The 23,981-nt window shown below is 36.1% G+C and overlaps 1 protein-coding gene across 4 annotated transcripts in view; it reads left to right on the plus strand.

The window, feature by feature from the left end:
* The window catches only part of LOC139119494 (F-box-like/WD repeat-containing protein TBL1XR1-B), a 72,169-nt gene that overhangs the window by 38,115 nt on the left and 10,073 nt on the right, over nt 1-23,981 (plus strand). Inside the window, exons 2-6 of one of the 4 annotated variants that reach the window (XM_070683350.1) lie at nt 5,815-5,896; nt 15,846-15,970; nt 16,896-17,041; nt 21,705-21,915; nt 23,526-23,658. In XM_070683350.1, coding sequence (XP_070539451.1) covers nt 15,913-15,970; nt 16,896-17,041; nt 21,705-21,915; nt 23,526-23,658 — 548 coding nt within the window. In that variant the 5' untranslated portion in view covers nt 5,815-5,896; nt 15,846-15,912. Of the gene's footprint in view, nt 1-180; nt 223-5,814; nt 5,897-12,635; nt 12,700-15,845; nt 15,971-16,895; nt 17,042-21,704; nt 21,916-23,525; nt 23,659-23,981 lie in introns of those variants that run through there. The other 3 variants (XM_070683348.1, XM_070683349.1, XM_070683347.1) reach the window with 3 other exon arrangements.

Here is a 23,981-nt window from a genome sequence, read left to right on the forward strand (position 1 = left end):
GTCTGACAAAATTTCTGTGTAATAGAGCCCTAATCATGGATTAGGAAGGCGAGGAAGCCATAGATTTCAGGTTATCCCCTCCATCATCTACCCATACTTACCTTTGTTGTAATAGTTGAGTCCATTTCATGAAGAAAACTAGAAATCCCATTGTTCATGTTGTTCTTGCATATTTGTCAGAAACTAGCGGAAAACAGTTTTTGAGAAGAAATCCATCGGCAGGTAAGATTCAGAGTTTCTGAAAATAATTGGCTGATTTTCTGTGCTGCTGTGAGAGGATAGTGTGTAAAGTGATCAACACTGAAAATATGACATTGTCAAACTCTATGTGCTTGTGATATATTACATGTACGTGATGTAGACTGTGTCATAGGGATGTCAAAGATTAATTGATAAAAGACTGGTGGTGGTGATGTGGTTTCTGTAATGAAGCTGTTATGATAGGAATTACAATATGGCATTGCAGGTTTTATGGTCATTGAGGCAGACGGAATTCAACTTATTTAAATTTTTTACTGAAATACAAGATATGATGGGATTGTCAATTATCTGTATACGTGCATATGTAATGGCAATGTAGTCTTGTCAAAATTATGTTTTCATTTCATTAAATAGAAATATTCTAGGTTTTAATTTATGCATATTATAACTTATTGTGTATTATTATTTGTTTGGCATATGATAAATTTCACACTTGGTGGTCAATTCCAAGGTAATCTTTTGTGATAGTATTGAATTAAACCTGAGTGTGTTGATGGTTAGTGGTGTCTGAATAAAATGACTAAATCCCAGGATATAGCCAGTATAGGATACATGTAGTACCATTGTGCCATTATTGTGGACTGTAAATTTATAATTGTTTTGCCAAATTTTCCTAAAGGACAATAACAGAGACCTGTATGTGGTGATGTATCTGTCAAGTTGTTTTCAACTCATTTGTATTTCTGCTCAGGTATGACTGATAAACCATGCTTACAATAGCCTCAAAACCTTAGGAGAAATTATTGAGTGTTTCTCACTGTATGAAATCGAAATGGAAGCTATTTTCTTTGGTACTGGTACAGTGAAACATCCACAAGCTTTGAGTTCAATAATACAATCCCCCTCTTGTGTTGTTTACTTCAAAGATTCTGTGTCATCCAATAATCTGAAATGAATGCATTTGATACATTGGTGTTGAAGCACTGTCTGGCTTCACGTGTATTGTGGGTTTTCTCACACTGTGTCATGTGATCACGCTGAGTTACTGACCATATATTTTAAGCCGTGGGGAATTTACCAGGGATGTGAAGATTCAACAAAATGCTAACTCTCAGATGAGATCTGCTTCTTTTCAAATGTCATCACCATGGCAATGAAAAGACACAATTTAGAGTATTGGTAACGTTGATGTAGATATCACTCTCAAGAAGTCTGAAAATTCATGGCAAAGTAATTGGTTGGCTTTTCTGTCGGCATAGGTCCCAGATCATACGCTGACCATGTAGGGTTTCCCCAGTAGTTTTACATTTGTGAACTTTTATATCTTGATATTTGCCGACAAACTGAACAATTCTTTTCATGTGAAATTATTTTCAACCTTTTTACCATGTTTCAAGATATTAGATGGATGGCAGCAAATACTAATATATTGATTAATATTCTATTGCATGATAATAATTTAAACTACTAGTATTGAAATCAATGTATGCAAAGCTTTCAGTAATCTGTTGTACTCTTATTCAGATCATACAGTGGATGGCATTGTATCAGTGAGTGATTACAGCTCCACTACAAACGATAATCAGGTTTTCATAAGTTCTTTTCATAACAATCCTAAATATAAATTCCCTTTCAATTTTTGTTCACCTACCTCAGCCAGTAATAATGCTGTTGTCAGTCTTCAGAAGTATCTCACAGAGTTGAATATTGAATAGTTGATTTTATTCCACTGTTGTTGTAAATCCTCTAACAGGATGTTATCATATGTGCTCTGGGAATCCTGGAATATTTCCTCTCTCTGATATTTGATATTCGCTGCAAGAAGACACTCAAGTGGAAGATATCATTCGAGAAAGGCTTGATAAAGTTTTTGTCATTTTCCACTGTTGTGTGTGGGAAAGGAAAGTTGCCTGTATGCTATCAAGAGCAAGAAAAAAGTACTGTACTAATTTTCTGAATTTTTTTGGCAAATTTAATTAGTGTATTTAGTGTTAAAATTGGCAAATATGAAAATCTGAGAGGGAACATTGATCGATGATAATATTTTGTTATAATCAAATTTCTGTATCTGTTGTCTGTGTTTGAAAACACAACAGTCACTGAAGAGACAGACTCACTATGATAAACAATATAGGAGCATTTGGTTTCATGCAATGAAAACATAATCAGTGCCCTACTTGATTTCAAAACAATATGTTAAAGTGGATGTTTTCACGTTACACAAAAGCTGTTTTTGAGCTGCACTGAAATTCAGTTTTTCCAGCTGAAGTTGACATGTGATAATTTGACCCATTCAGTCATCTGAGCCATTCTATCTCTGACTACCTAAATAAGAGATTCAACGTAACCTTGATATTGTCTACTGGGCTTGAGTGTTGGATTGCAGTATTTTCACTCATTCAGCCTGTGATGGTAAGATGTAAACAACATTGTCCTATGGTGTGGTTACACCAATTCTGTATGTATTATTGAATTACAATGAAAGGAATGACACACAAGGGTAAGAAGCCATTTGAATCTTTTATGAAATGTTCAATGCCTGTAAACCAAAAAACTCCAGGTACTGATAGCCTCTATATTCCAGATAAATATGACTCGAAACCTCTGTGTGTTATCAAACGTGCTCTACATGAAACATAGCATGCATAACATTGCATTCTTAGCCACAGCAATTATATCCAAGTATACTGTGAACTTGGCTCTTGCTTGCATTGGTACACCATTACAGTAATAAGGATGGTTCATTTCAACAGGGGTTCCCACAGCCTTTAGTGAACTGGGACAATTTTACGAATAAAAAACAGTAAAATACAAAACTGCTAGCAGTCTTATTAAATTATTTACCTAAGATTCCTAACCAAACCAGTACAAAATCAATATGTGTGTATTTTTAGACGACTTCTAGTCATGTGACCAAGTTACAGGTAAAAGAGCCCCATCACCATTGGCTGCATTGTCCTTGCAATGCTTTGCAGTGTTTGGTTTCAGGCAGTAACTTGTAAAGTATTGCCTTTGGGTTTCAGACAGAGGTTTTATTGTTTAACATGCTGAGACATGTTTGTGAGTTGTCAATGGAGAAAGCTGACATGACAGACTGACCTTTTGAAATCAACCAAGTGTTCTCGTACCATGAAAAAGCTTGTTTGTTTCTCCTGGTACACACAATAACATTTCCACATTTGCTGTGGTATAGACACCACAACTTGCAAGTTTCAACACTGTAGTCTCTATCCTTACAAAAGGTTGCAGGTTGTGACGTTGCTGTGTTTTCCTGTCTTGTCTAATGATTTCCTATGTATGTAGGTTCCACCTACACACTGAAATATCCAGTTTTAAGCTGGAGTGGGTTGTTGTAAAGGTCAAGATTGATTCCATGAAGAGTTTGAAATATGGCTGTAAAAGGCTGTGACACTATAATAAGTAGGTAATGAAGACTTTGACACGAAGAGTTGACTTGTCATAACACACTGAGTTGACAGTTTTACCAAAAACCATGTTTGACCTTTTCTGGGGTTGTTAATATTTTATAAGATGAGAGGCAGAGAGAATTTCTAGATCTGATCCTGTATGTAAGAAAAGCCAACAAAAATTGAACTCAATGTTGACGATTACATGTGACTGGTTTTAACACTGATTTAATTTAATCTAGAAAACTATCAGTTCCTCGTTTGACTAACAGCCATCAAAAAAATTTCACTTTAATACTCTTCACCCAAAATTAGCCTGTTTTGCTAGATATAAAACATATATACCAAATTAATCGTTCAGTCTGGACATTTGTAGTTATGCCTTATTTGAAAAGCATGTTGCATCTTTTGGTTTGTGTCATTGCTATGCAGTCTCTGAAGTAGTGTGTGAGAATGAAGTCTTGGATATGATACAAACCATAACAGAAATGCTGCAATGTAAAGCCTGGTTACAGCATATCACAGTATCTAGCTGCAATGTAAAGCCTGGTTACAGCATATCACAGTATCTAGCTGCAATGTAAAGCCTGGTTACAGCATATCACAGTATCTAGCTGCAATGTAAAGCCTGGTTACAGCATATCACAGTATCTAGCTGCAATGTAAAGCCTGGTTACAGCATATCACAGTATCTAGCTGCAATGTAAAGCCTGGTTACAGCATATCATAGTATCTAGCTGCAATGTAAAGCCTGGTTACAGCATATCATAGTATCTAGCTGCAATGTAAAGCCTGGTTACAGCATATCACAGTATCTAGCTGCAATGTAAAGCCTGGTTACAGCATATCACAGTATCTAGCTGCAATGTAAAGCCTGGTTACAGCATATCACAGTATCTAGCTGCAATGTAAAGCCTGGTTACAGCATATCACAGTATCTAGCTGCAATGTAAAGCCTTGTTACAGCATATCACAGTATCTAGCTGCAATGTAAAGCCTGGTTACAGCATATCACAGTATTTAGCAATTAATTCATGAATTTTTGCTGTGAATTACTGTACAGCTGTAGTTTATACATACTTTCAATACTGGCATTCCCACATCAAATGTTATGTGATGAGAAAAACAGATGAAAGGGCAGAATATTATATTAAAATGAATCTAAAAGAGTGATCATGATTCTTTGCATGTAGTTTCTATCATGCATTTGAAATCTCACATAATACTTTTTGGAATACAAAGAAACTGACAAAGTTTGATAAACTACAGTTGTAGCATTGCATCATCACCAACCATCACAGCAATTGCTGACACGAATAAGATAATATATAGACATAGATTGTGATCTACTCAAGACAAATGAAATATTTAATGAGACTATAAAAAGCACCTTACATAATATGACTTCAGATCTGATCAACATGCTAGACGTATAAATGAATTGCTTGGGTTGGTGAATCATGTGTAAGTAAAGCGACTGATACAATGGCCTGCAAAAGTAAAGTTTCAATCAAGGCCTGCAGAATTCTAAAATAGAGAGCTAATAGTGTAAATGCATCTTACACTGCATTGATCTTTAATCACATTCAATACCTTTGAATGTCAAGGGCAAGGAGCCAGTGTCCATCATGTAACCTTTGACAAAAACTAGCATATATCCGCTTCATAGATGGTAATCCATTGATTTGCTCTTCATCTACTCCAAGAAAAGTAACAAAGAAATATTTATAGCAGGACATTATGAAACTGAAATTCAAGAGTTTTGCCAACATATTTTATAGAAAACAAGGTGAACTGATAGTAAAAATTCCCAATGAATGTAAGTGATGTGACACTTTTAATTTAATTTAGGTAACCTTTACCAAGGGTTATTCTTTTGTTACTTTTGAAAAGTCATTAAACATACCTGATCTACAGTATGGTACTAGAATATACAAGTAATGCAAGAATGTGAAACAGTTACAGTATATGAAAGCAAATTCCCAACACATTCCATTGTGGGACAATGGTTGTGACTCAATGTGTCAGACATAACAGTGTCTGGGGACTGTGAGGGGTCAACGCAGGGCGGGATCATGGGATCACATGGGTGACTGTTTGTAACTCTGGCTGTATATTATTATGAGTGAAACAGGGTTATTTCAATGCAGCCATATTTATTCAAAACTTAGCCCCTGACATATGCTTTTAAAATTTTCATACATAGGTACAGACACACCAGGCTTATTTTTATCTGCATGGTTTGAACAATTGATGTTATGGGTGGACCAGGGCTGCATGACAGAGAGGTGGGTGTGTTTGAAGGAGCTGTTATATAGGTCGAAGGTCATACAGGTGTTGACATACAGCAAAGACTGGGCTTGAGTTTCACATCAGCTCCCTGCAGACTTCTGTTTTGCGATAAACAAATAAAGGATGTGGGTTTCTTTGAAAAGAAACAGCTGTTAGCATTGTGAAATAAATCTTTGGTACAATTCATTAATTCATCCTCTCACCACCATGGTTTTGCCCAAACCCGCTGTTATCAATGGTGATTATGGACCTATTCATAGGGAATTGGGGATGAACAAGTTCATGTTTTGAGGTTAATCAAATCTCAAGTTTTTTTAGAAGTTCATCTGTCTTTCCAGTCATAAATACAACCTAGCAACAGGCGTTACTAACCACGGAAGTGATGGGGACTTACATAAATGAAAAGCTCAGATCACAGTAACCCTCTGTATAAAATGTCAAACTTGTTATCTGAGAATGTATTTCACATTTCATGTCTTCAAGTGATTTGTGAAAAAGTTCTACCACAAAATTTGCTCAAGAAACTTTCAAAATTCAACCTCTAGCTTCTAGTCTTATCAGTCTGTATTCCAGAGCAATGATTTTAGATTCTCCTAAGTATATTTCTAAATCTTATTTTAAGTAATTATCATGTATACTCGTCTTTTATGTAGTCCGAATGCAAAGAAATAAATTTGAATGCATGGCTCTGCATATGAAACTTGTAATATATGTTATTCTTGTCTCAAATGAATGTAAAACTACTAAATATCATGTTGAGAGGTACCTGTTATGAAGTGTAATAAATCTACCAACATGACTCTGCATATATATCACAGATCGCTAAAACCTTATGAAGGTATAAAAGGTCATGAAATATATGAATCTCGTGTAGTTGGTATTATCACTTTCTCCTTGAAAGCCCCTCAAGCAATGTTGTACAGACGTGTGTGTGTGTTGAATTCCCAAATTGCCAATCAGTTTGGTCTGCTGTCAATCAGTATGCCATCGCTAGCATATACGTTCCCATTGCATGTCCATTTCAGGGAGATAGATGTGAGCCTTACTCATGTTTTGACTTTGAAATAAAGTAATGCAGTCATTAGATGATACTTGACAGAATGTACAACCTCAGAAAATTACAAGACAAATTCTCATTACATGACAAGACTCTTAGATAATTAATTACACCTTGTAAACCAGTCTACAAGATGGAATGTGTTGTTGTAGGATATATTAAAAGTAGAAAGTAAACATTGGTTTAATCATGCTTTGACTGTTCAATAAGCAAATGCTGCAACTTTGGCAGAGTTGGAAACTTGTCATGTACCTACATGCACACTGAACATACCAGAAATTTGCTGACCACTATTGACACTTGTATTTGAAATGTATGCTTAAGTAGAACAATATGATATTTCCACGTACACATGTGTTCGTAGAATTTTCTGATTGGCTCAATTTCTTGGCATTTATTCAAAGTTTGAAGGAGTACCTTTCAGATCCGTTTGTAACAATTTCCTGTGTAACACATTAGAGTACCTACTGACCTGTCCAAATAAGGCAAGCAATGCCGCCACCTCTACATGTACATCTCAGTGCACCACTTTGTGGCTGTGTTATGTATAGGTCATGTACTGTATCTGCTATGGTCTATATTCTGGTCAAAACACTGGGTACACTGCAAATTGTAGGAAACTTCCACTGAACTGTGCATGTAATACATGTCGATGTTGCTGCAGTGTGTACAATGTCTGTGTGGCACTGTATATATGATATGTGCATGAACATGGGCCCTCCAGATGCCATAGCATTTGAAATCACCATTTCTTATTTACTGTATTCAAATAATTTTGAAATAATTTCAGAAACACAATGTGGACACTAATATTTAGTCTGTTGATATATATATATATAGAACAGTGAAGACATACAACTCATGGACAGTAGCTTGACCAAACAGGGTATACTCTTCCTACATGTAGCTGTAATCTTGAAATTTTAGGAAGGCAGCAGTTTGAAATGTAAATCTATGAATTTGAAGGTGAATCCATGTTTTAAATTCTAATCCACAGCACACACTATTGCTGATATGTAGCTTGAAAACAATATACAGCTTTTTATAATTTGTATCTAGTTGTGTTCATGGTAAATACATGTAATTGCATTACATATCCTAATGGACTACGTCATTAGTTATGTAATTGGAGTAACCCTACATTCAAGGCTAATGTTCAAAGAGTGACCTGTCAGTGTTTGTTCAGGGGAGTAATATGCTTGACAACTGAATATCTGATCCATTAGATGTAATTACAAATACACCAGCATTACTCTATCTTTGCTCTTACATGCCTTCCTTCTATTGTATTTTCATAGCTGTACATCAGCTGAAAAGCATGACATGACAAACATCAAGGTATTATTGATACTTTATTTTCATGAACTGAAACTCTTGTTTGGTGTTTTATCACCAGTACCAAGAGGTGGAGTCATCAAAGGACAGCTTTTGTCACTTTTGAATAACCTCATTTTGTTTTGGAGTTGTAGAATTTATATTTTAGGAGGATATATGTTTGTTTTTTGATATTTATTTGTATGTTTGTATGTATATATGTATGTCAGTTGTTTGCAATATCACATAGCCTTCAGTATAGGTAGAAGGGTTCATCATATATTCAGAAGGGTGGTTGTATTTCATAGCCTCACTCAATATTCTCAAAGTACACACAATAAAGCTGATGTTATCTGAAAAGTAGATAATCTAATGAAAAATTTGGAATTGCTTTGACATTTATATGAAAAAAGATAACTGCCTTTATTAGTTTAAAACAATGCAGTTTTGTGTGAATATTATTAAGCTAAGGAATTATCATTGCTATGGGATACCTGCTATGTAATTACAGCTACAGGTATCCAACCCTGGGTCATGACTTCACATCTTAATGAGTGCTGTCCATCTTGAAGGGAACTCTATGCTCTGATAATTCCACTCTGCAACATATCTGAATAGCGCCAGTGTCACTCCATCAACAGACACGTATACCCTCAGGGAGATTATCATCACTGGTGCATGCTGAGAAGGAAAATGTCCCTTGGAGGAATACAGTACATCTTGTCACCATGGCAACAGTCTCTTGCATCAGTAGGATTACTAATTGAACTGCTGTTGGCTTCCCTTCTATGGTTGTTTTTCCCATGACCCTTTCAGAATTAGGGCATCGCCGTAACATTTTTTTTTAATGGTAGGAAGATGAAATAGACAAGCTTCAGTGGAAGTAGGAATCACTCATTCATATCTGACACAGTGACAGAAATTTTAATTGTGTAACTGAAAGATAGGTATTAATAAGAAATGTTCATATTTGACACAGCGACAGAAATTTTAATAATGTGACTGAAAGATAGATATTAACAAGAGATGTTCATATGTGACACGGTGACAGAAATTTTAATAATGTGACTGAAAGATAGGTATTGACAAGAGATCAACATCACAGTATTTTTTTACTTCTGTCATCTGTGGTCAGTCTTTTCACTGATCCTGTAGGCTTGTATTTGTCATTGCTGTATTGACTGTTGAATATCAGTTTTCCAGCAGGATGGACTTGCCAGCGACAAAGGTTGTCAGTTTGCACCTCAAATTTAATACATTATCATTTTGTTTGCCTATGAGACTAATTCACATGGCAGATGATTTTATTCATCACATCTAAAGATGTGATTTTGTTGGTTAGGAATATACGTAGTACCTCTACATTGTATGTACAATAGAATATAGAGGTAGGATATTCCAGGTGTGCCACCAACCGACCTTGTTCATGTGGCATGAATATCTTACCCTTCGTACTTTTCACACTCTACTACATGAACATGATAATGTCACGAGTATCAGATGCAACAATGAATTATTGAGGGAAATTTATTATTTTAATCCCATTGCTAAATCCTACCTTGAGCCCAGCATTAAGAATTGCCAGTGAGTTAAGGAGAATTTGTTGATATCTAGGTGCTCTGGTCTGTTTCCCTGCTTTGTGTCTGTTCAGGTATAATCTGTTCACCCCAAATTCCTTGTAAACAGGCCCATTTCCACCATTGATAACAACATGTTTGGACCAAACCATTTTGGTGAATGGGTTAAGCAACATACAATTAGAGGCTTGAAAGAGTGCATTTGTTGATAGTGATCAGTCATCTTGTGACATGAATGGCAAAGTGTAATTAATTACTTTACATGACAGGTACTGCCATAGTATGATTTGACGGTGGAAACCACACTCTACTTTCTTTTCATTTAATTCATTTCCTGCCAGATAATATCACTTCCCCGTCTGCCAAGTCAGTAAAATGCGGTATTGAGTCAAAACCTTTCGTATTTGAACTCACTTGGCTTGGTATTGTATAACAGTTTTAGTCCATAAAAATCATGTTTACAGTATCTATGTCGTCAGGGTCCTTCAAATGTTCAATTTTTTGTTAAAATGCATCTTATGGGAAATGTGCTTCACTATTTTTTAACCAACTTGACCTGATTGTGACCTGATTATGAATTAAGCAGGATAAGGGCTGCTGTAAATCTCATCATAGCAGCCTTAGACAGACACTTGCATCGTGGTTTGAACTGTAATTTACGGTCTCATTCTTCATACTTCACAAAATCAATTTAAATTGGAACATCAACTTGCAAGTACACATACATGTAGATATTTATTTCTGTAGAATTTTGAATGATCATATGCTGTAACTCTGCAGGTATTATGAAACAAACAGAATGAATCAAATCAGATATACTTCATCAGTGGACTTTCTCACAGTCCCTCCTGCTCTGCTCTAGTATGGCCAAGCTCAGCACAAGTTGGCTAAGCCAGCTCAGTGAGCTAGCAAAGCCAGCAAGGGTCACTCCACCAGCATACTGATCTACTCGACACCACCAGCCCAAGTGTTATAGCTAGCTAGGGGCTGTGACTCTACTTCAACTGTAGGTTTGCATATCAATATTCCATTGCTCAGATACAGGCAGAGGATCAAGGAAGCCAATGCAAGTCATCTGAGGATAGAATGTTGTGATCATTTTTGGTAAGGCTCATATTGGCAAGTCAATGTACATGTATATAACATTTCTAGATTAATCTACTAGTATTTGAAACTTAAGGAGAATTACATCATGTTATTGCATGCTTGTTAGTTGTAGCAGTATGAGCAGAAACAAAGTCATCAATTGATAGAGTTGTCCATAGCTGTGTGCATGTGATATGCAAATTTACATGTACTTTATTTAAGTATTCATTTATTTCTGATCACCTATGTGTACAGGAAAGCAATTTCTTTGTACAGACTCACTTCACAAATCTCAATACATAGATAAATATAAAAGAGTGGACTCAGTACTGAAAAACAAAACATACAAAAGTGAAAAAAAAATCAACATAAATTAACATGCTTGTCCTTAACTGCTTTGACATGATGTTCAGTTACTGTCTGTTGTCTTACATATCAAAAAGTACAAAACTGATAAAAGATGTGTGGACATTTTGATGTTGTATTTTGTAAGTGTGTTCTGTCATTCCATATTACCTCTTTTGTAAAAATCTCTCAATTTTAATTTTAGGTTTACACATATAATTAGCATGTTTCTTGCTGAGTAAGCCTCCACTTCAATCGCTTATGAATCAAAGGATTACAAAAACTAAAAATCTACTCATACTTTGATCCGATGATACCTTCCATTAACCAATTAAAAGCTCTAATGTCATACAATGTCACAGTGGCTGATGACCTCAAAGTGCTGACCTCCAAGCGACCTTTATATTGATGCCCTTAAGTCTGAATACAGTGTGTTTATTGATTTGTGTCAGTAATTGTATTGCCTGAATGAAACCTAAGATGACATTTGAATCAGGGGGTGTATGGTATTGTCATCAACTGGGACTTGGCTGGAGGCATATTACTTAGCCTTATGGGCTTCAATCCAATTTCATTTCAAGAAGCACTAGATAGCCAGTCCTTTCATTGTTTACCTTTAGTCAGATTGACAACAGCCTTGACAGATGAACCAGCAGTCCCCAGTCCCTGGTCCAAGCATTAGTGCTTGTTGACACTATTTAATATATAATCTTATTCCTCTGTTATCCTTTGAAAGATGTGCCCAGGTAATGGATTTATTAATCCTCTTTCAACCAGTCTTCATAGACAAAGCACAGAAATAAATACAACTTGGGATAAAGAGGATTAAGAGATACAGCTGATAAATAACCTTGCCCCTTTATATAAGCTGCCATTATCTTGAAAGTAAATCTGAAAGTTTTATTGGACAAAAACACTCCATGTAACTTGTGTCATATCAAACACTCAGTATCAGTTGTCGGTTTTCAGTCTTGCCACGACTGACTGCTGCATTCTCTGTTCAGTTTTTCTCTCACAAAATGTCCAATTTTGTCGTGTCAAAAAGCAATTTGTCGGAACAGCTTATCTGTCTTTTATGTCATAACTGTGGGAGCATGATGTATGGCGTAATATTTCTGTAGTTGTCATCGGCAACCACCTATTAACCATTACTGTAATGGGATTTGCTCAGTATGTCCCTCACTGTGCACCAAGGTCATGTAGCCTGCACACCCCTCTATGAAATAATGCATTGTTCCATACCACTGATATGAAGGTCATCGCACTGTAACAGCCACACACTAAACCTGTCAACAAAGACCCATTGCAATGTGGCAGCTTCAGATCAATGCATAACACAGTGACACCACAGATCACATGACTTGTGTTACAAGGTAGATGGGAAGGAAAGGGGCACAGCAGCTGGCCTTGCATTCACAAGGTAAAGCCAACCATTATTGAAAGTTTCTGTTTCACTTGTACAGGATGATGATGCTTTTTTTTTTTCACTGGAATTTCAGCCATGATGAGGGACATAGAGTATTTTCACAAATTCTCTGATATACATGATAAATAATATAAGCTGTTATGAATGTACTTAACAGTTGTGTTGCCATTGTATTTGAAACAAAACCATGTGCAAGAAAATGTTTACATAATACACATCGCTCATTCATATGTTCAATGTCGTATTAATTGATTTTTTTTCCTGCGTGTCGGTTTCCACTAGAGATTCCATGACATCAGTGAAAGCTATTTTTGTCTCAAATGAAGTGATTGGGGAAATCTTGTCAATGGATATGTCATCTGTCCAATGGGAATGAGTGTTTCTCATGTTCCAATCCCTAGGACTTATGTAGCTTAGAAAAATTAATTTCCCTATATGTACAACCTCTAAACATATACATGCTGATATTACAAACTGCCCCCTTGGAAATATTAGCCCCAAGTTGGAGCAGTCATCTAATGGTTATATCATTTCATGTTAGTCAATACTCTGTGTAAGTAGGCTATATTGTACATTCTGGGATAATTTTACAAATGATCTTTTGGCAGCTCTCCAGTCACTTTAAGTAAGTGCCTACAGTTGTATGTCCACAATAAAAAATGAATACTGTATTAGTCTACAGATACTGTAGTGTACATGGATGTTAATACCCAATCCCTGTTCTGAAATTATTTGCGTAATTAAAGATTTAATTTTCAATCAAATGATGTATGTCTCTCTTTTGCAGGAACAATTGCACCGTGAAATTGTGTGGTTCACTGATTTTTTCTTGCCTTTTTCTAAAATAAACAACTCTGTACTCAGTGGTTTTGTAAAGGGCGGTATCGAGGTAAATTTCACTGTGGTTTGCTTGTTGTGGTACCGGGCTTTCCTCAGAATATCAATGCAATGAGATTAGGGACTACAGAAATGGTACCTTGGTTACCAAACCATTTACCTATATACCCAAACCTTAGCAAAACACTGGTACTGGTATACAGGTGAAACCAAATATACCTCTGTACACACAGTCTCTATGAAGGGTACGCCATTTGAAGTAACAACTCAATTTTGCCTTTTAAGTTCCATCCTAAATGTCAATGTAATAAGACTTGCAGGAAATTCAATTTTCAATGGCATCCAAGCAGGTACATCATGAGGACAAAGATGGTCTTATCTTGATATCAATTGATTGGTAGAAAATGGTATGCAAATGAGATGGCATTATTGAACAGAGCATTTAGGTCCTTAACTGTAACATGGTTATTTTTCATTATTCATTCTGTTCTCTACAGTACAATATTGTTTCCTAGCTTTAGAGTGAAAGCTAGGCATTGATCTGGCTAGTCAGCATGAAAGCGAAAAGACCCAATATTTCACCTGATGTTGTGAAAGGATGTGTTTGCATAAGATTTTATTAGTCTGAGTCAGTCTTTGACGTGAAAGTTATTGTCCGCTTTCAGTTACATGTTAATCTATAATATCAATCTGTGCGGTAGTAGAGCCATGACATGGTTTGTTGTTTTCCGACGTCTTTCTGGAATACGTTTCTATCCAAGGTTTTCCAGGCACATGCAATCAAATTGTCATTTATGCTGATTCTTCAAGTGTAGTCATCCCTGTGGTATCAGTGTCAAAACAATCTCTCTGCCTTGATGTAAACAGCAGTTTTATGGCCTCTGCTCTGAATCAAGTATTCTGTAATAAACTACACAGCATCTGGTGACCACATTTCTTGGAATCATGAAGTCATGTGATTTTTTTTTCTTTAAACATGCCTTCTAATAAATGTGCTGAAAATGGTTGCCTGCAAGCTTTAAGTAATTCTGCAACTCTACCAATTGTAGTTTACACAACAAAGAGAAAAAAAGAACACATTGTTCTTCAGACAAAAAAGTTGCATAAGAGCCAGTCGCCAATGGGAAATTAACAGGTGTGACTTTGATTCCTGAAACATTAAGTTATCAGAATTCATACACACAAATTTCAGCACATATCTATAACTTTTCCGCATTCAAAGCACACTGTCTATTGGTCTCCTTTGAACACATTTGATCATGGCAAAATCTTGTATGTATATGGATGACAAATGACAATGTTGACTTGTGTTGATGATAATGTTCAACCATGATGCCACGGTTTTATTATCTCTGTGGTTTGGAATTGGAAACCGTGCAGAGAGGTCAACACTGGGTCACACTGTCAGTGACCTTAAAAAGCAGGTCAAAGTGTGATGAGTCATCAGTTAAGATGAGTCAGCGCCAGATACAGCTTTCTATCTCAGTATTTGTCTCAAGCAGCAGCTGTGAGGTGACTGATAGGATGTGTGAGATGCACACAGTGAATGCTAGCATTATGATCTGATAGAAACCTCTATACTTATGACAACCCTGATATCACGGTTCATACCCACATCTAAGTCAATAAAGCCTTGAAAGAAAAACTAAGGTAGATTCATATCGCTTCTCTCATTTCAAAAGAGAACATGCAAAATTTATGGTGTGAAATGTTTGCTTTGTGGTGACACCGTCCAAATGTCTGTGTAATTTTCAAGCATATGTGATGAAATATTGGATGAAGTAAGATTATCTATTGTATCTGTTGTGTCATTCGTGCACTCTCCCTTCATGCAGGAATCCTGAATGAAAAACTTTCTAAAAATACCCTCAATGGAACTATTTAACGCCTCAGTTCAGTTTGTCCCTAGCATCACGAGGCTGTGATATGGCCTGTCAATTTCCAGTCACCATGAAAATGTCACTGCATAGAGTTAGCCATACTCTGATAAAGAGTCTCAACTTACAGTTGAAAATGATAACAGAAGTCACCCACTCAGAGTTTTGAAAGGAAACATGAGTAGATCCTGGCAGCAGGTCTTTCGTCTCCATGGCACCTGTCACCATGGCAAATCGTTTGCATTCATCACTACACATGCATAAACGGGCCTGGTGTAAATTAACTCTTGACTGTGCATGTTTATTCACTTTCATAAATCTAAAATGTGTGTTTTCTCCCAGGACAGACTTATTAGTTTTTCTGACAGGCCTGAAATTTTGTATCTCTGACTTAACTCTTCCTTTTCTTTGTGTTGTGTATTACAGATTGTGAGTTTTTTGTTAGTGCTACCTTGGTTGATGTCCTTATGATTGGGTTTAAGTATAGACCAGGATGAGTATTAGCAGTGATGAGGTCAATTTCCTGGTGTATAGGTACCTTCAAGAGTCCGGTAAGTCTTACAACAACCTATTCAAGGGCACGCACACAAATGCACCAAAATTGAGAGTTTCCAATATGGCTGACTTCTAGCGAAAAATATTAGAAAACATCAATAGGCCAAACCCGGAATTTGAATCAACCACGTGCAAACAAAGCCATGTGCGCAAACGCGCATAAACGTACGTGTATTTCCATGCACGTTAGTACACATGTGGGCTTGTTTGTACTGGTATTACATGATTATTTGGGCGTACGGAGTCTGTAGAACGCATCACGTCCTTTTATTCGAGAGTAGAACCATTGCAATAGACATGGACCGTACAAAATGTATCAAATCAAAACATATCAGTTGATATTTCACAGGGCTTTCCTTTGTATTTGAACCAATGGAGTGTCTGTAGTTCCAGAACCTTTTAAGTAGACTTGGCAGGTCTATAACCATCAATTGTAGGAAAAATAAAAAAGTGTACAGTTTGTGTTAGCAGTTTGGGGAGGTCCTGCAGGACCTAGTGATGATATTTGTGGGCAACTGCATGAAGAGTTGTGTGTTTGGAAGTAATTTTTCTGCTTTCTGACCTTCAGCAAAACAAAAAAGAAAGCTGCCCTCTTTCCAATTTCTTCGGAGAGCTTACTGTAAAGTTCACATTTGTGTAATCTTGGGACTGATCCATCTACAGATGGGCTAATCTTTCACTGCAGGCAAATCTTGAAATCCACTTTCTAATGGAACTTCAACCTTATGACACTTGATTGAACTCTCTGTGCCAGGAACCCGTTCCCTCACTGTGAACGGTCAACCACCCAGTGATTTCATTTTATCATTCTCAGAATTAAAGTTGATAAGTAGAAGGAATTTAATCTATATCAGGTCAGAAAACTTATTACAGATTATACCGTTTAACCCTCATACATTTCATTGCTATGTTATTTTCCAGGTTTTTCGCATTCAGCATTTACATTTGGTATAGAGAGTCATATTAGTCAGTCCAACATCAATGGAGCTCTAGTACCGCCTGCAGCTCTTATATCAATTATCCAGAAAGGTCTGCAATATGTGGAAGCAGAAATTAGCATCAATGAGGTATGTGGATTGTATGTGTGTATGTAGAGACAGAAATTAGCATCACTGAGGTATGTGTGTATGTGGAAACAGAAATTAGCATCAATAAGGTATGTGGATCATACTGGTGTGTGTGGAAACAGAAATCAGCATCACTGAGGTACGTGGATTGTATGTGTGTATGTGGAAACAGAAATTAGCATCAATGAGGTATGTGGATTGTATGGGTGTATGTAGAGAAAGAAATTAACATCAATGAAGTATTTGGATTGTATGGGTGTATGTGGAAACAGAAATTAGCATCACTGAGGTATGTGGATTGTAATCACTTGGACAAGTGTTAATTTACATCCTGCAAAAATTACGATCCATGTTCAAACAATTGATGATCACTAAAGGGATAACTCTTCTGAGCGGATAAAACAAAACTTGTTGAAAATACTCTGGGCTGTAAGTTGATGCAAACTTAGGCACACTTTCAACTGAATTCAAATTGGCCTTTATGAACTGCACCCTGTTATCATCGCTGGGTTGCAGCACCACACATATTTCTAGAAGTAATGTGTGTACTAGTGTACAGTTAAGATGAAAAGTAGTCAGTTATCGTGCTAAGTTTGTACGTCAGCAGCAGCATAAATGTAAAGTTTTTTTAAGGAGTGTTGGTGGGGGTTTTTTACATGCATCGATTCAGTTAGCCTGGACCCCATTCTCCGTTTTTGGCCTTCGTCCGGCCAAAAGTGGAGAATGGGGTCCAGGCTACAACTCGTTGAGATAAGGTGCAAAAAAATCTCTTAGTATTATTTTGGTTCTCATCACAATCACAGTCACAGAAACATTGACAAATTCCAAGGATTTTGCTAAGCAAAGTCCCTGCTAGGGATTTCACTTGGGTGTCAACTGTCATGGAAGACTGTGTTGGGTTATTTAAAATGCAAGTTACGATTTTGTCGTAACAGGAAGTGTGTGTGACACTCACAGTTCACATACATCAGAAATCTCTCTACGTACTTCAATGAAAATTTACTTAAAATGAGACATGATTGATTGGTAATGTACATTAAGGGAGGCGTGATTGATTGAAGAATGGTAAAATAAATAGACACGCAAGGAAAAACATTACTTGAAAACATTGTAATCTTTGTGTCGGAAATTTACTTGAAGAATACTTGCAATCAAATCAGCCTTATGGTTTATGTGTGCTGTAAAGGCAGTGTGAAAACAAAAAGAAATGTTATGTTATCGTTTGGTTTTATCACAGATAACATTTATTATATCAGTTTGAATTTCTGTTTGGTGTAACTGAAATAAATTTTTGTGTTAAGAATGTCACGTTTCAATATTTCACTTGAATCTTGCATTCCAACTCAATGCAGACACGCACAGTTCATTTTCCATCCTTCAAAGCTTTGCAATTTAAAACCTGCAAGAAAGAAAAATAGAGAAAAAGATATGTGTGTTGAAGTAGAAAAGCATGGCATGAATTAGAACATGGAGAAACAGCACTCTGTACACATGTACATGAGTCTTGTCTTGAGAAAAGCATCCTTGAAGAGAAATCGCTCCAAGCATGGCAATTAGCTCACTCAGTCTGTGAACGTTGTTTGTACAATGAAAGTCTCAGCTCATATTGCCTTCATCAGATAAAGAACTCTACAATCTGTGTAGATGAATACCTGTATGATTCCCTCAATCATTGTTGAGTCGTGTTTGGATATTTTATTTTTTGTTACACTGTGAATGCTATACATGCCAAGTATTGATATTAATAGCCAAGTTCCCTAATAGCCAGTTACATGTATTCCCTAACTATATCTATACCACTATTCACATCTCTTTGTTGCCTCTAGACTATAATTCAGCAATTTTTTCAATCAGCTTGTCTCATGATATGTTAGAAGTCTGCTATGTGTATAACATTCAGAATTTGACAGAAAAGAAATTGGATTCAAATTCATGTTGATTTACTCTTTACTTCATGCTTTATAAATAAGGAAAACATGAGCAATGTTGTGAGGTTAAGAAAAGGTGATACTAAATTCCAAATAGAAGCAATGTAACTTTCTGTTAACTAGAAGGATCCACTGTTAAAATTTCTGTAATCTCCAAATCTCTACAAAAATAATCAAGGAAAAGTGGAGCAGACTGAATACAAGTGTTTTTTAAAATTGCAAACTCTTTATAAGTGACTCTATGACTAAAGATATTGACTTTCAGAGAAATTTTAATAAACTTCAACAGCTGCCAGGAGTTGCAGTGTTCCCATGGGAGCAAAGCGATGTTTGCCTGTTTGGTATTGAAATCTGGTGTACAAAAGACTTTACTTGGAAATTTTGAGGATTTGTAATTTTTAGCTACTATAGACTATAGTCTATAGAAGCTATTGGGATGGGTATCCATCCGGCGTCCGGCGTCAGTCTGTATGTATGTATGTATGTATGTATGTATGTATGTATGTATGTATGTATGTATGTCCGTTTGTGAGGCGTCCGTCCACTCAAATATCTTGAGAACCACAGTACTTACTGATTTGATATTTGTTGTGTAGATGAAAAATATGATTTTGAGAAACTATTTTTTTAATTTTTTGATATTGTTGAAAATAGGCAAATTAATGCCAAAAAAGGCGTTTTTGGTAAAAAATCTTCTTCTTCATAACCGCTGGTCAGACAGCTTTGTTATTTGGTATACAGGTCCCTAGGGATAACCCAACTTAGATTTGTTAAAATTGTGATGAAATATGCAAATGTGTATTTTTAAGGAATTTTTTTGTCATTTTTGGTCAAAATTTGACTTACATTGTTTGTAATTCTTGTACTGTATAAACCCTATCAATTCACCAAGAAAAAATAATTAATGTGATTTTAAATAATTGAATTAATTAGAAAATCATCAAAGCCAAAATAATTTTAGTGTAGAACTATCAGAAAGTTCAACTTTTTTTGACAGTTCATAGTGAACTGCTTACTATCTTGGAGTTTTAAAACATGTAAAGGCAACTTTCCTGAATCCCATCTTTGACATTCTGAACCATCATTTGTATGTTATCTAATAGTTTGTCATGATAGGGTGGTCAAATAAATAGAGATAGAGAAAGTTCTAATTTCCATTTATGGTTGACTTGGTAAGGATAAAATAAAATTACTTTTTGAGGAAAAAAAATAGAGTGGTCAATTACATGTAAAAGAGTAGTCAAAGTGATAGGGTTTTTATGGTAAAGCTGGGCTGTAAGATTCCTCATGTGCTATTTATAGCAATTATGCAATCTGTGTAAACAGTGCAATGAAAGTGTAACATGATTCCTTATAATGCTTTTGATGACCTTGAACTTCTTAAGTTTCAAACATTTGTCTCTTCAGTGTGCTTTCTCTGAGTACGTACAGTCTCAACTTCTTCAACAGAACTTACTTTATAACCTGAGATATACTGTTATTTTATGACGTAAATCTTGATTTAAGCAAGTCTTGTTTACTTTAATCAGAATGTAATTAACTGTTGTTTATTTGCTACTGTAGACTAATATAGTCTGATGAAATCTGTATTTTTACGGAATTTTTTTCCATTTTTGGTCAGGCCATCCTGAAATGAGCTATCAAAGATATCCACCTTCTTCATCAATACATGTGTCACAAAAGGTTATTCTCTACATAACACAGCAGAGCTCTGTCAACTGTTGAGTTGCTTGTTTTTTCAAAACCGCTGGTCAGACAGCTTTAATATTTGGTTTACATGTCCCTAGGATGACCTTAGTGAGATAATTTCATACAGTCAGGAAATACTTAATTTTGTATCCATGTCTATAGTAGCTTCAGGGACTTTGGCCCTATTTTTTCATCTGTGAAATTTTTTCCAAATAATTATTCCAATAGATACTAATAGTAGAAGAGTTTGACATTACTCTTTCACTGTTCTGATTCCAAGAGAAATTATTACATGCCTCGACGTGAGTGCAAATCAGTGCATTGACTTGAATAGGAACATCCGGAGAGTTAGCGGGCCTGTGAACGATATACTGACCGGTTTCCATGGTTACCCAGTCCGGTGAAGCCCTTCGACGTTTTCAACTTCAAAGTAGACGCTTAACGCTAGAAGTAAAATATCCATGCGCGCACTGCTATTTTGACTTTCGTTAAGAATCTGTTTGATGCTGGTCGATAGTGGCAAAATTGTTTGAAAATGCCCTGCATGTAACTAAATGTCATATAGCATAGACAGTGAAGAGGCATGTAATAAATATATTATTGCCTGAATACATGGGTTTATATGCCCTCGCAGCAGGAGACAATTTGCCGTCCTGGCGTTGGGCACATAAACCCATGTATTGAGGCAATAATATATTATACTTCAAAATTTGCAAGGTTTGGTGTGCTGGGATGTATGCTCAGTTTCTGGTGAATTTGCAGTCCAGAGTGTTGATCACAAAATCCATTTGATTTGATATTTATCCAAATCATTCTCATCAATTGTCTGAATAGAGATATTTTGTTTTGAAATATGATATTGACAAGCACTATTGTTTGTTTATTTTGAAATTTATATTTTGATATTTTTTGAGACGTCATGATGGGAAACCAGTGTTTACTCAAAGTCACCTTGATGATAAACAGAATGAGAACAGCAGGTAAAAAATGATCAAGTTGAGGTTTGAAGTGGTCATCTCATTACTGTCTTTTTCAATCCACTTTAGGATGGTACAATGATAGACAACAGGGCGTTAGAATCATTATCATTAGTAGATGCTGTGATGCCAGATGTTATCTCTTCAAAGAAAGCTGAGATCAAAGCACAAGCCTTGGCTGTGGCCAATACGTCACAACAACAACCCCAACAGAATGACACTAATAAAGTGGAAGGTACTAATGAGAATGGCGACGATTCAATGGCAAATTCAATACAAGGTACAATTTCATTACTATGCCTGCACACTTCTTTAAGGCCAAGAAAAATAAAAAGTTTGTTTCTCATCCTAGACATATTGCAAAAATGATGCGGTGACGCAGGTTTTTTTTTCTTCTCAATTTTGTTTTATTCTTCAACCAACAAAAATGTGCAAAAAACACAAAAACAACATAGGAATGCATGCAGAGATAAATGCACAGCAGTGTTGCTTTAGTATTTTTGTATAGCAACAGTTCTGCGGTTTGACTTTCAGTGTGTTGACTTTCAGTGCAGCAATGCACAATTTTGACTGCGTAATGTAACAGTGACATATGTGTACAGTTCTGAATGGAATGTTAATGTCAGTTATTTTGTTCACAGTTCTGTTTTATACAGCACTGTGTTATGCACTATGTTCACATATTTTTGCGTTTTTTTTTCTATTTTATTTTCTCATGAGCACAAAAAAAAGGTTGACGCGGCGGGATGAGAAACAAATTTTTTATTTGTCTTTGCCTAATGGAACATTGATAGTTGAAAAAATGATCATTAAGTCATGCCAGAATTGAAATTAAAAAATTATATGTTCAAAACTTAGAGATGACTTTAAGTTCTGTCCAGGATTAATTTTTAAAACAGATACAGTGAATGATGTTATGAAAAAATATACCCCTATTTTCTCAAGCTTGCCTTACCACAAGAAAGAACACTGTCAAATTACTACTGCAGCTGCATACTGGTTTATAAATCCTCATCTATTTAAGCCATTGCTTCTATTGGTATTTAAAAAGCCAAAATCAACTGTTTTGCTGTTGCTTGTGAAAAACAATCACAGACTGGCAACCTGGTGTCAATACAAGATGATGCCAAGGTGTGCTGGACAGAATCTTACCATGAATAGCAGATCAAACCTGTATCTCTCTGTGTGATTGATTTTGTGTATTAGTACAAGAACACCTGTGACCAAGGTTTTCCTGCTTTACTTGTAGAGGCAGTGTGCAACTCACTAACAAAACCAGATTTGGTTGAATGCCTTAGCCTCCAAAAGCAAAGGAAAGACTGTAGACAAATTACATCTCACCTGGTTATAATGTCCGATCAAAATAGATGGATATTTCCAGCACTCCAACCTGACCTGTTTTGACCCCTGACCCACATATACTCATGAACTGTATCAACGTCAGCCTTTCTCCCTACATGGTCCAGTGTATGTGCTGTAGAAGGCATAGCTGATATCAACAGAGTTCACACAGCCTCCTATGCATAGACCCTCAACTTTCCTTTTTTACATATTTGAATGCAACACATGGATGTGTCACCCTTTTCTCTGTGGTCTTTTGGTCGCTGATAGCCAACACATAATGAAAAATTGCAAAAGTTCCTGCCCCGAGGCAAAAAGTATTTTTTCCTGATAATTGTATCTCCCATACTGATTCCCTTCTACTTTGCTTGTAACCTCAACAAACAAAAAAATGTTGCATTATTTCTATTTATCCATTGGACGGGTAACTAAAATTTCACTTGCCTAGTCAAACATTTACCAGCCCCAGGCAGACAGGCAGTTATTTTCCACTATTACAGTAAACAGATATAATTTTTATGCTGACTTTCATTCTGTGTTTTTTCCCAGCCAACCACACAGAGGCAATGGAAGTGGATGGAGGAATAGAAATCCCGCCAAGCAAAGCAACAGTTCTAAGGGGCCATGAATCAGAAGTCTTCATTTGTGCCTGGAATCCTAGAAATGATCTTTTAGCATCAGGGTAAGTCACCTTTAAAATAAGTCATTAACCTCTGACCTGACCTGTGACCCAACATCTGAAAGAAGTACATGTACCTCTGATTTGACCAATGACCCTGGGATATTGTATCTAGTTATTATCCTGCGATGGGGATATTAACCTTTGACATGTTGGTCACATTTGCTGTGGGCAGTAAGGTTGCAATTACCACTTATGACGGAATTATATGAGTCCTAATCAAGGCACATTGTGATTACAGCAAAATCAGGAATACTGCATTCAACAGTAAAACAAGCCTTTTGTTGTAAATGTCATTTATTTAGATGTGGATTGTTAGTCAGATA

The sequence above is a fragment of the Ptychodera flava genome, chromosome 19 (assembly GCF_041260155.1).
Source record: "Ptychodera flava strain L36383 chromosome 19, AS_Pfla_20210202, whole genome shotgun sequence".
In the NCBI taxonomy this organism is placed as follows: Eukaryota; Metazoa; Hemichordata; class Enteropneusta; family Ptychoderidae; genus Ptychodera; species Ptychodera flava.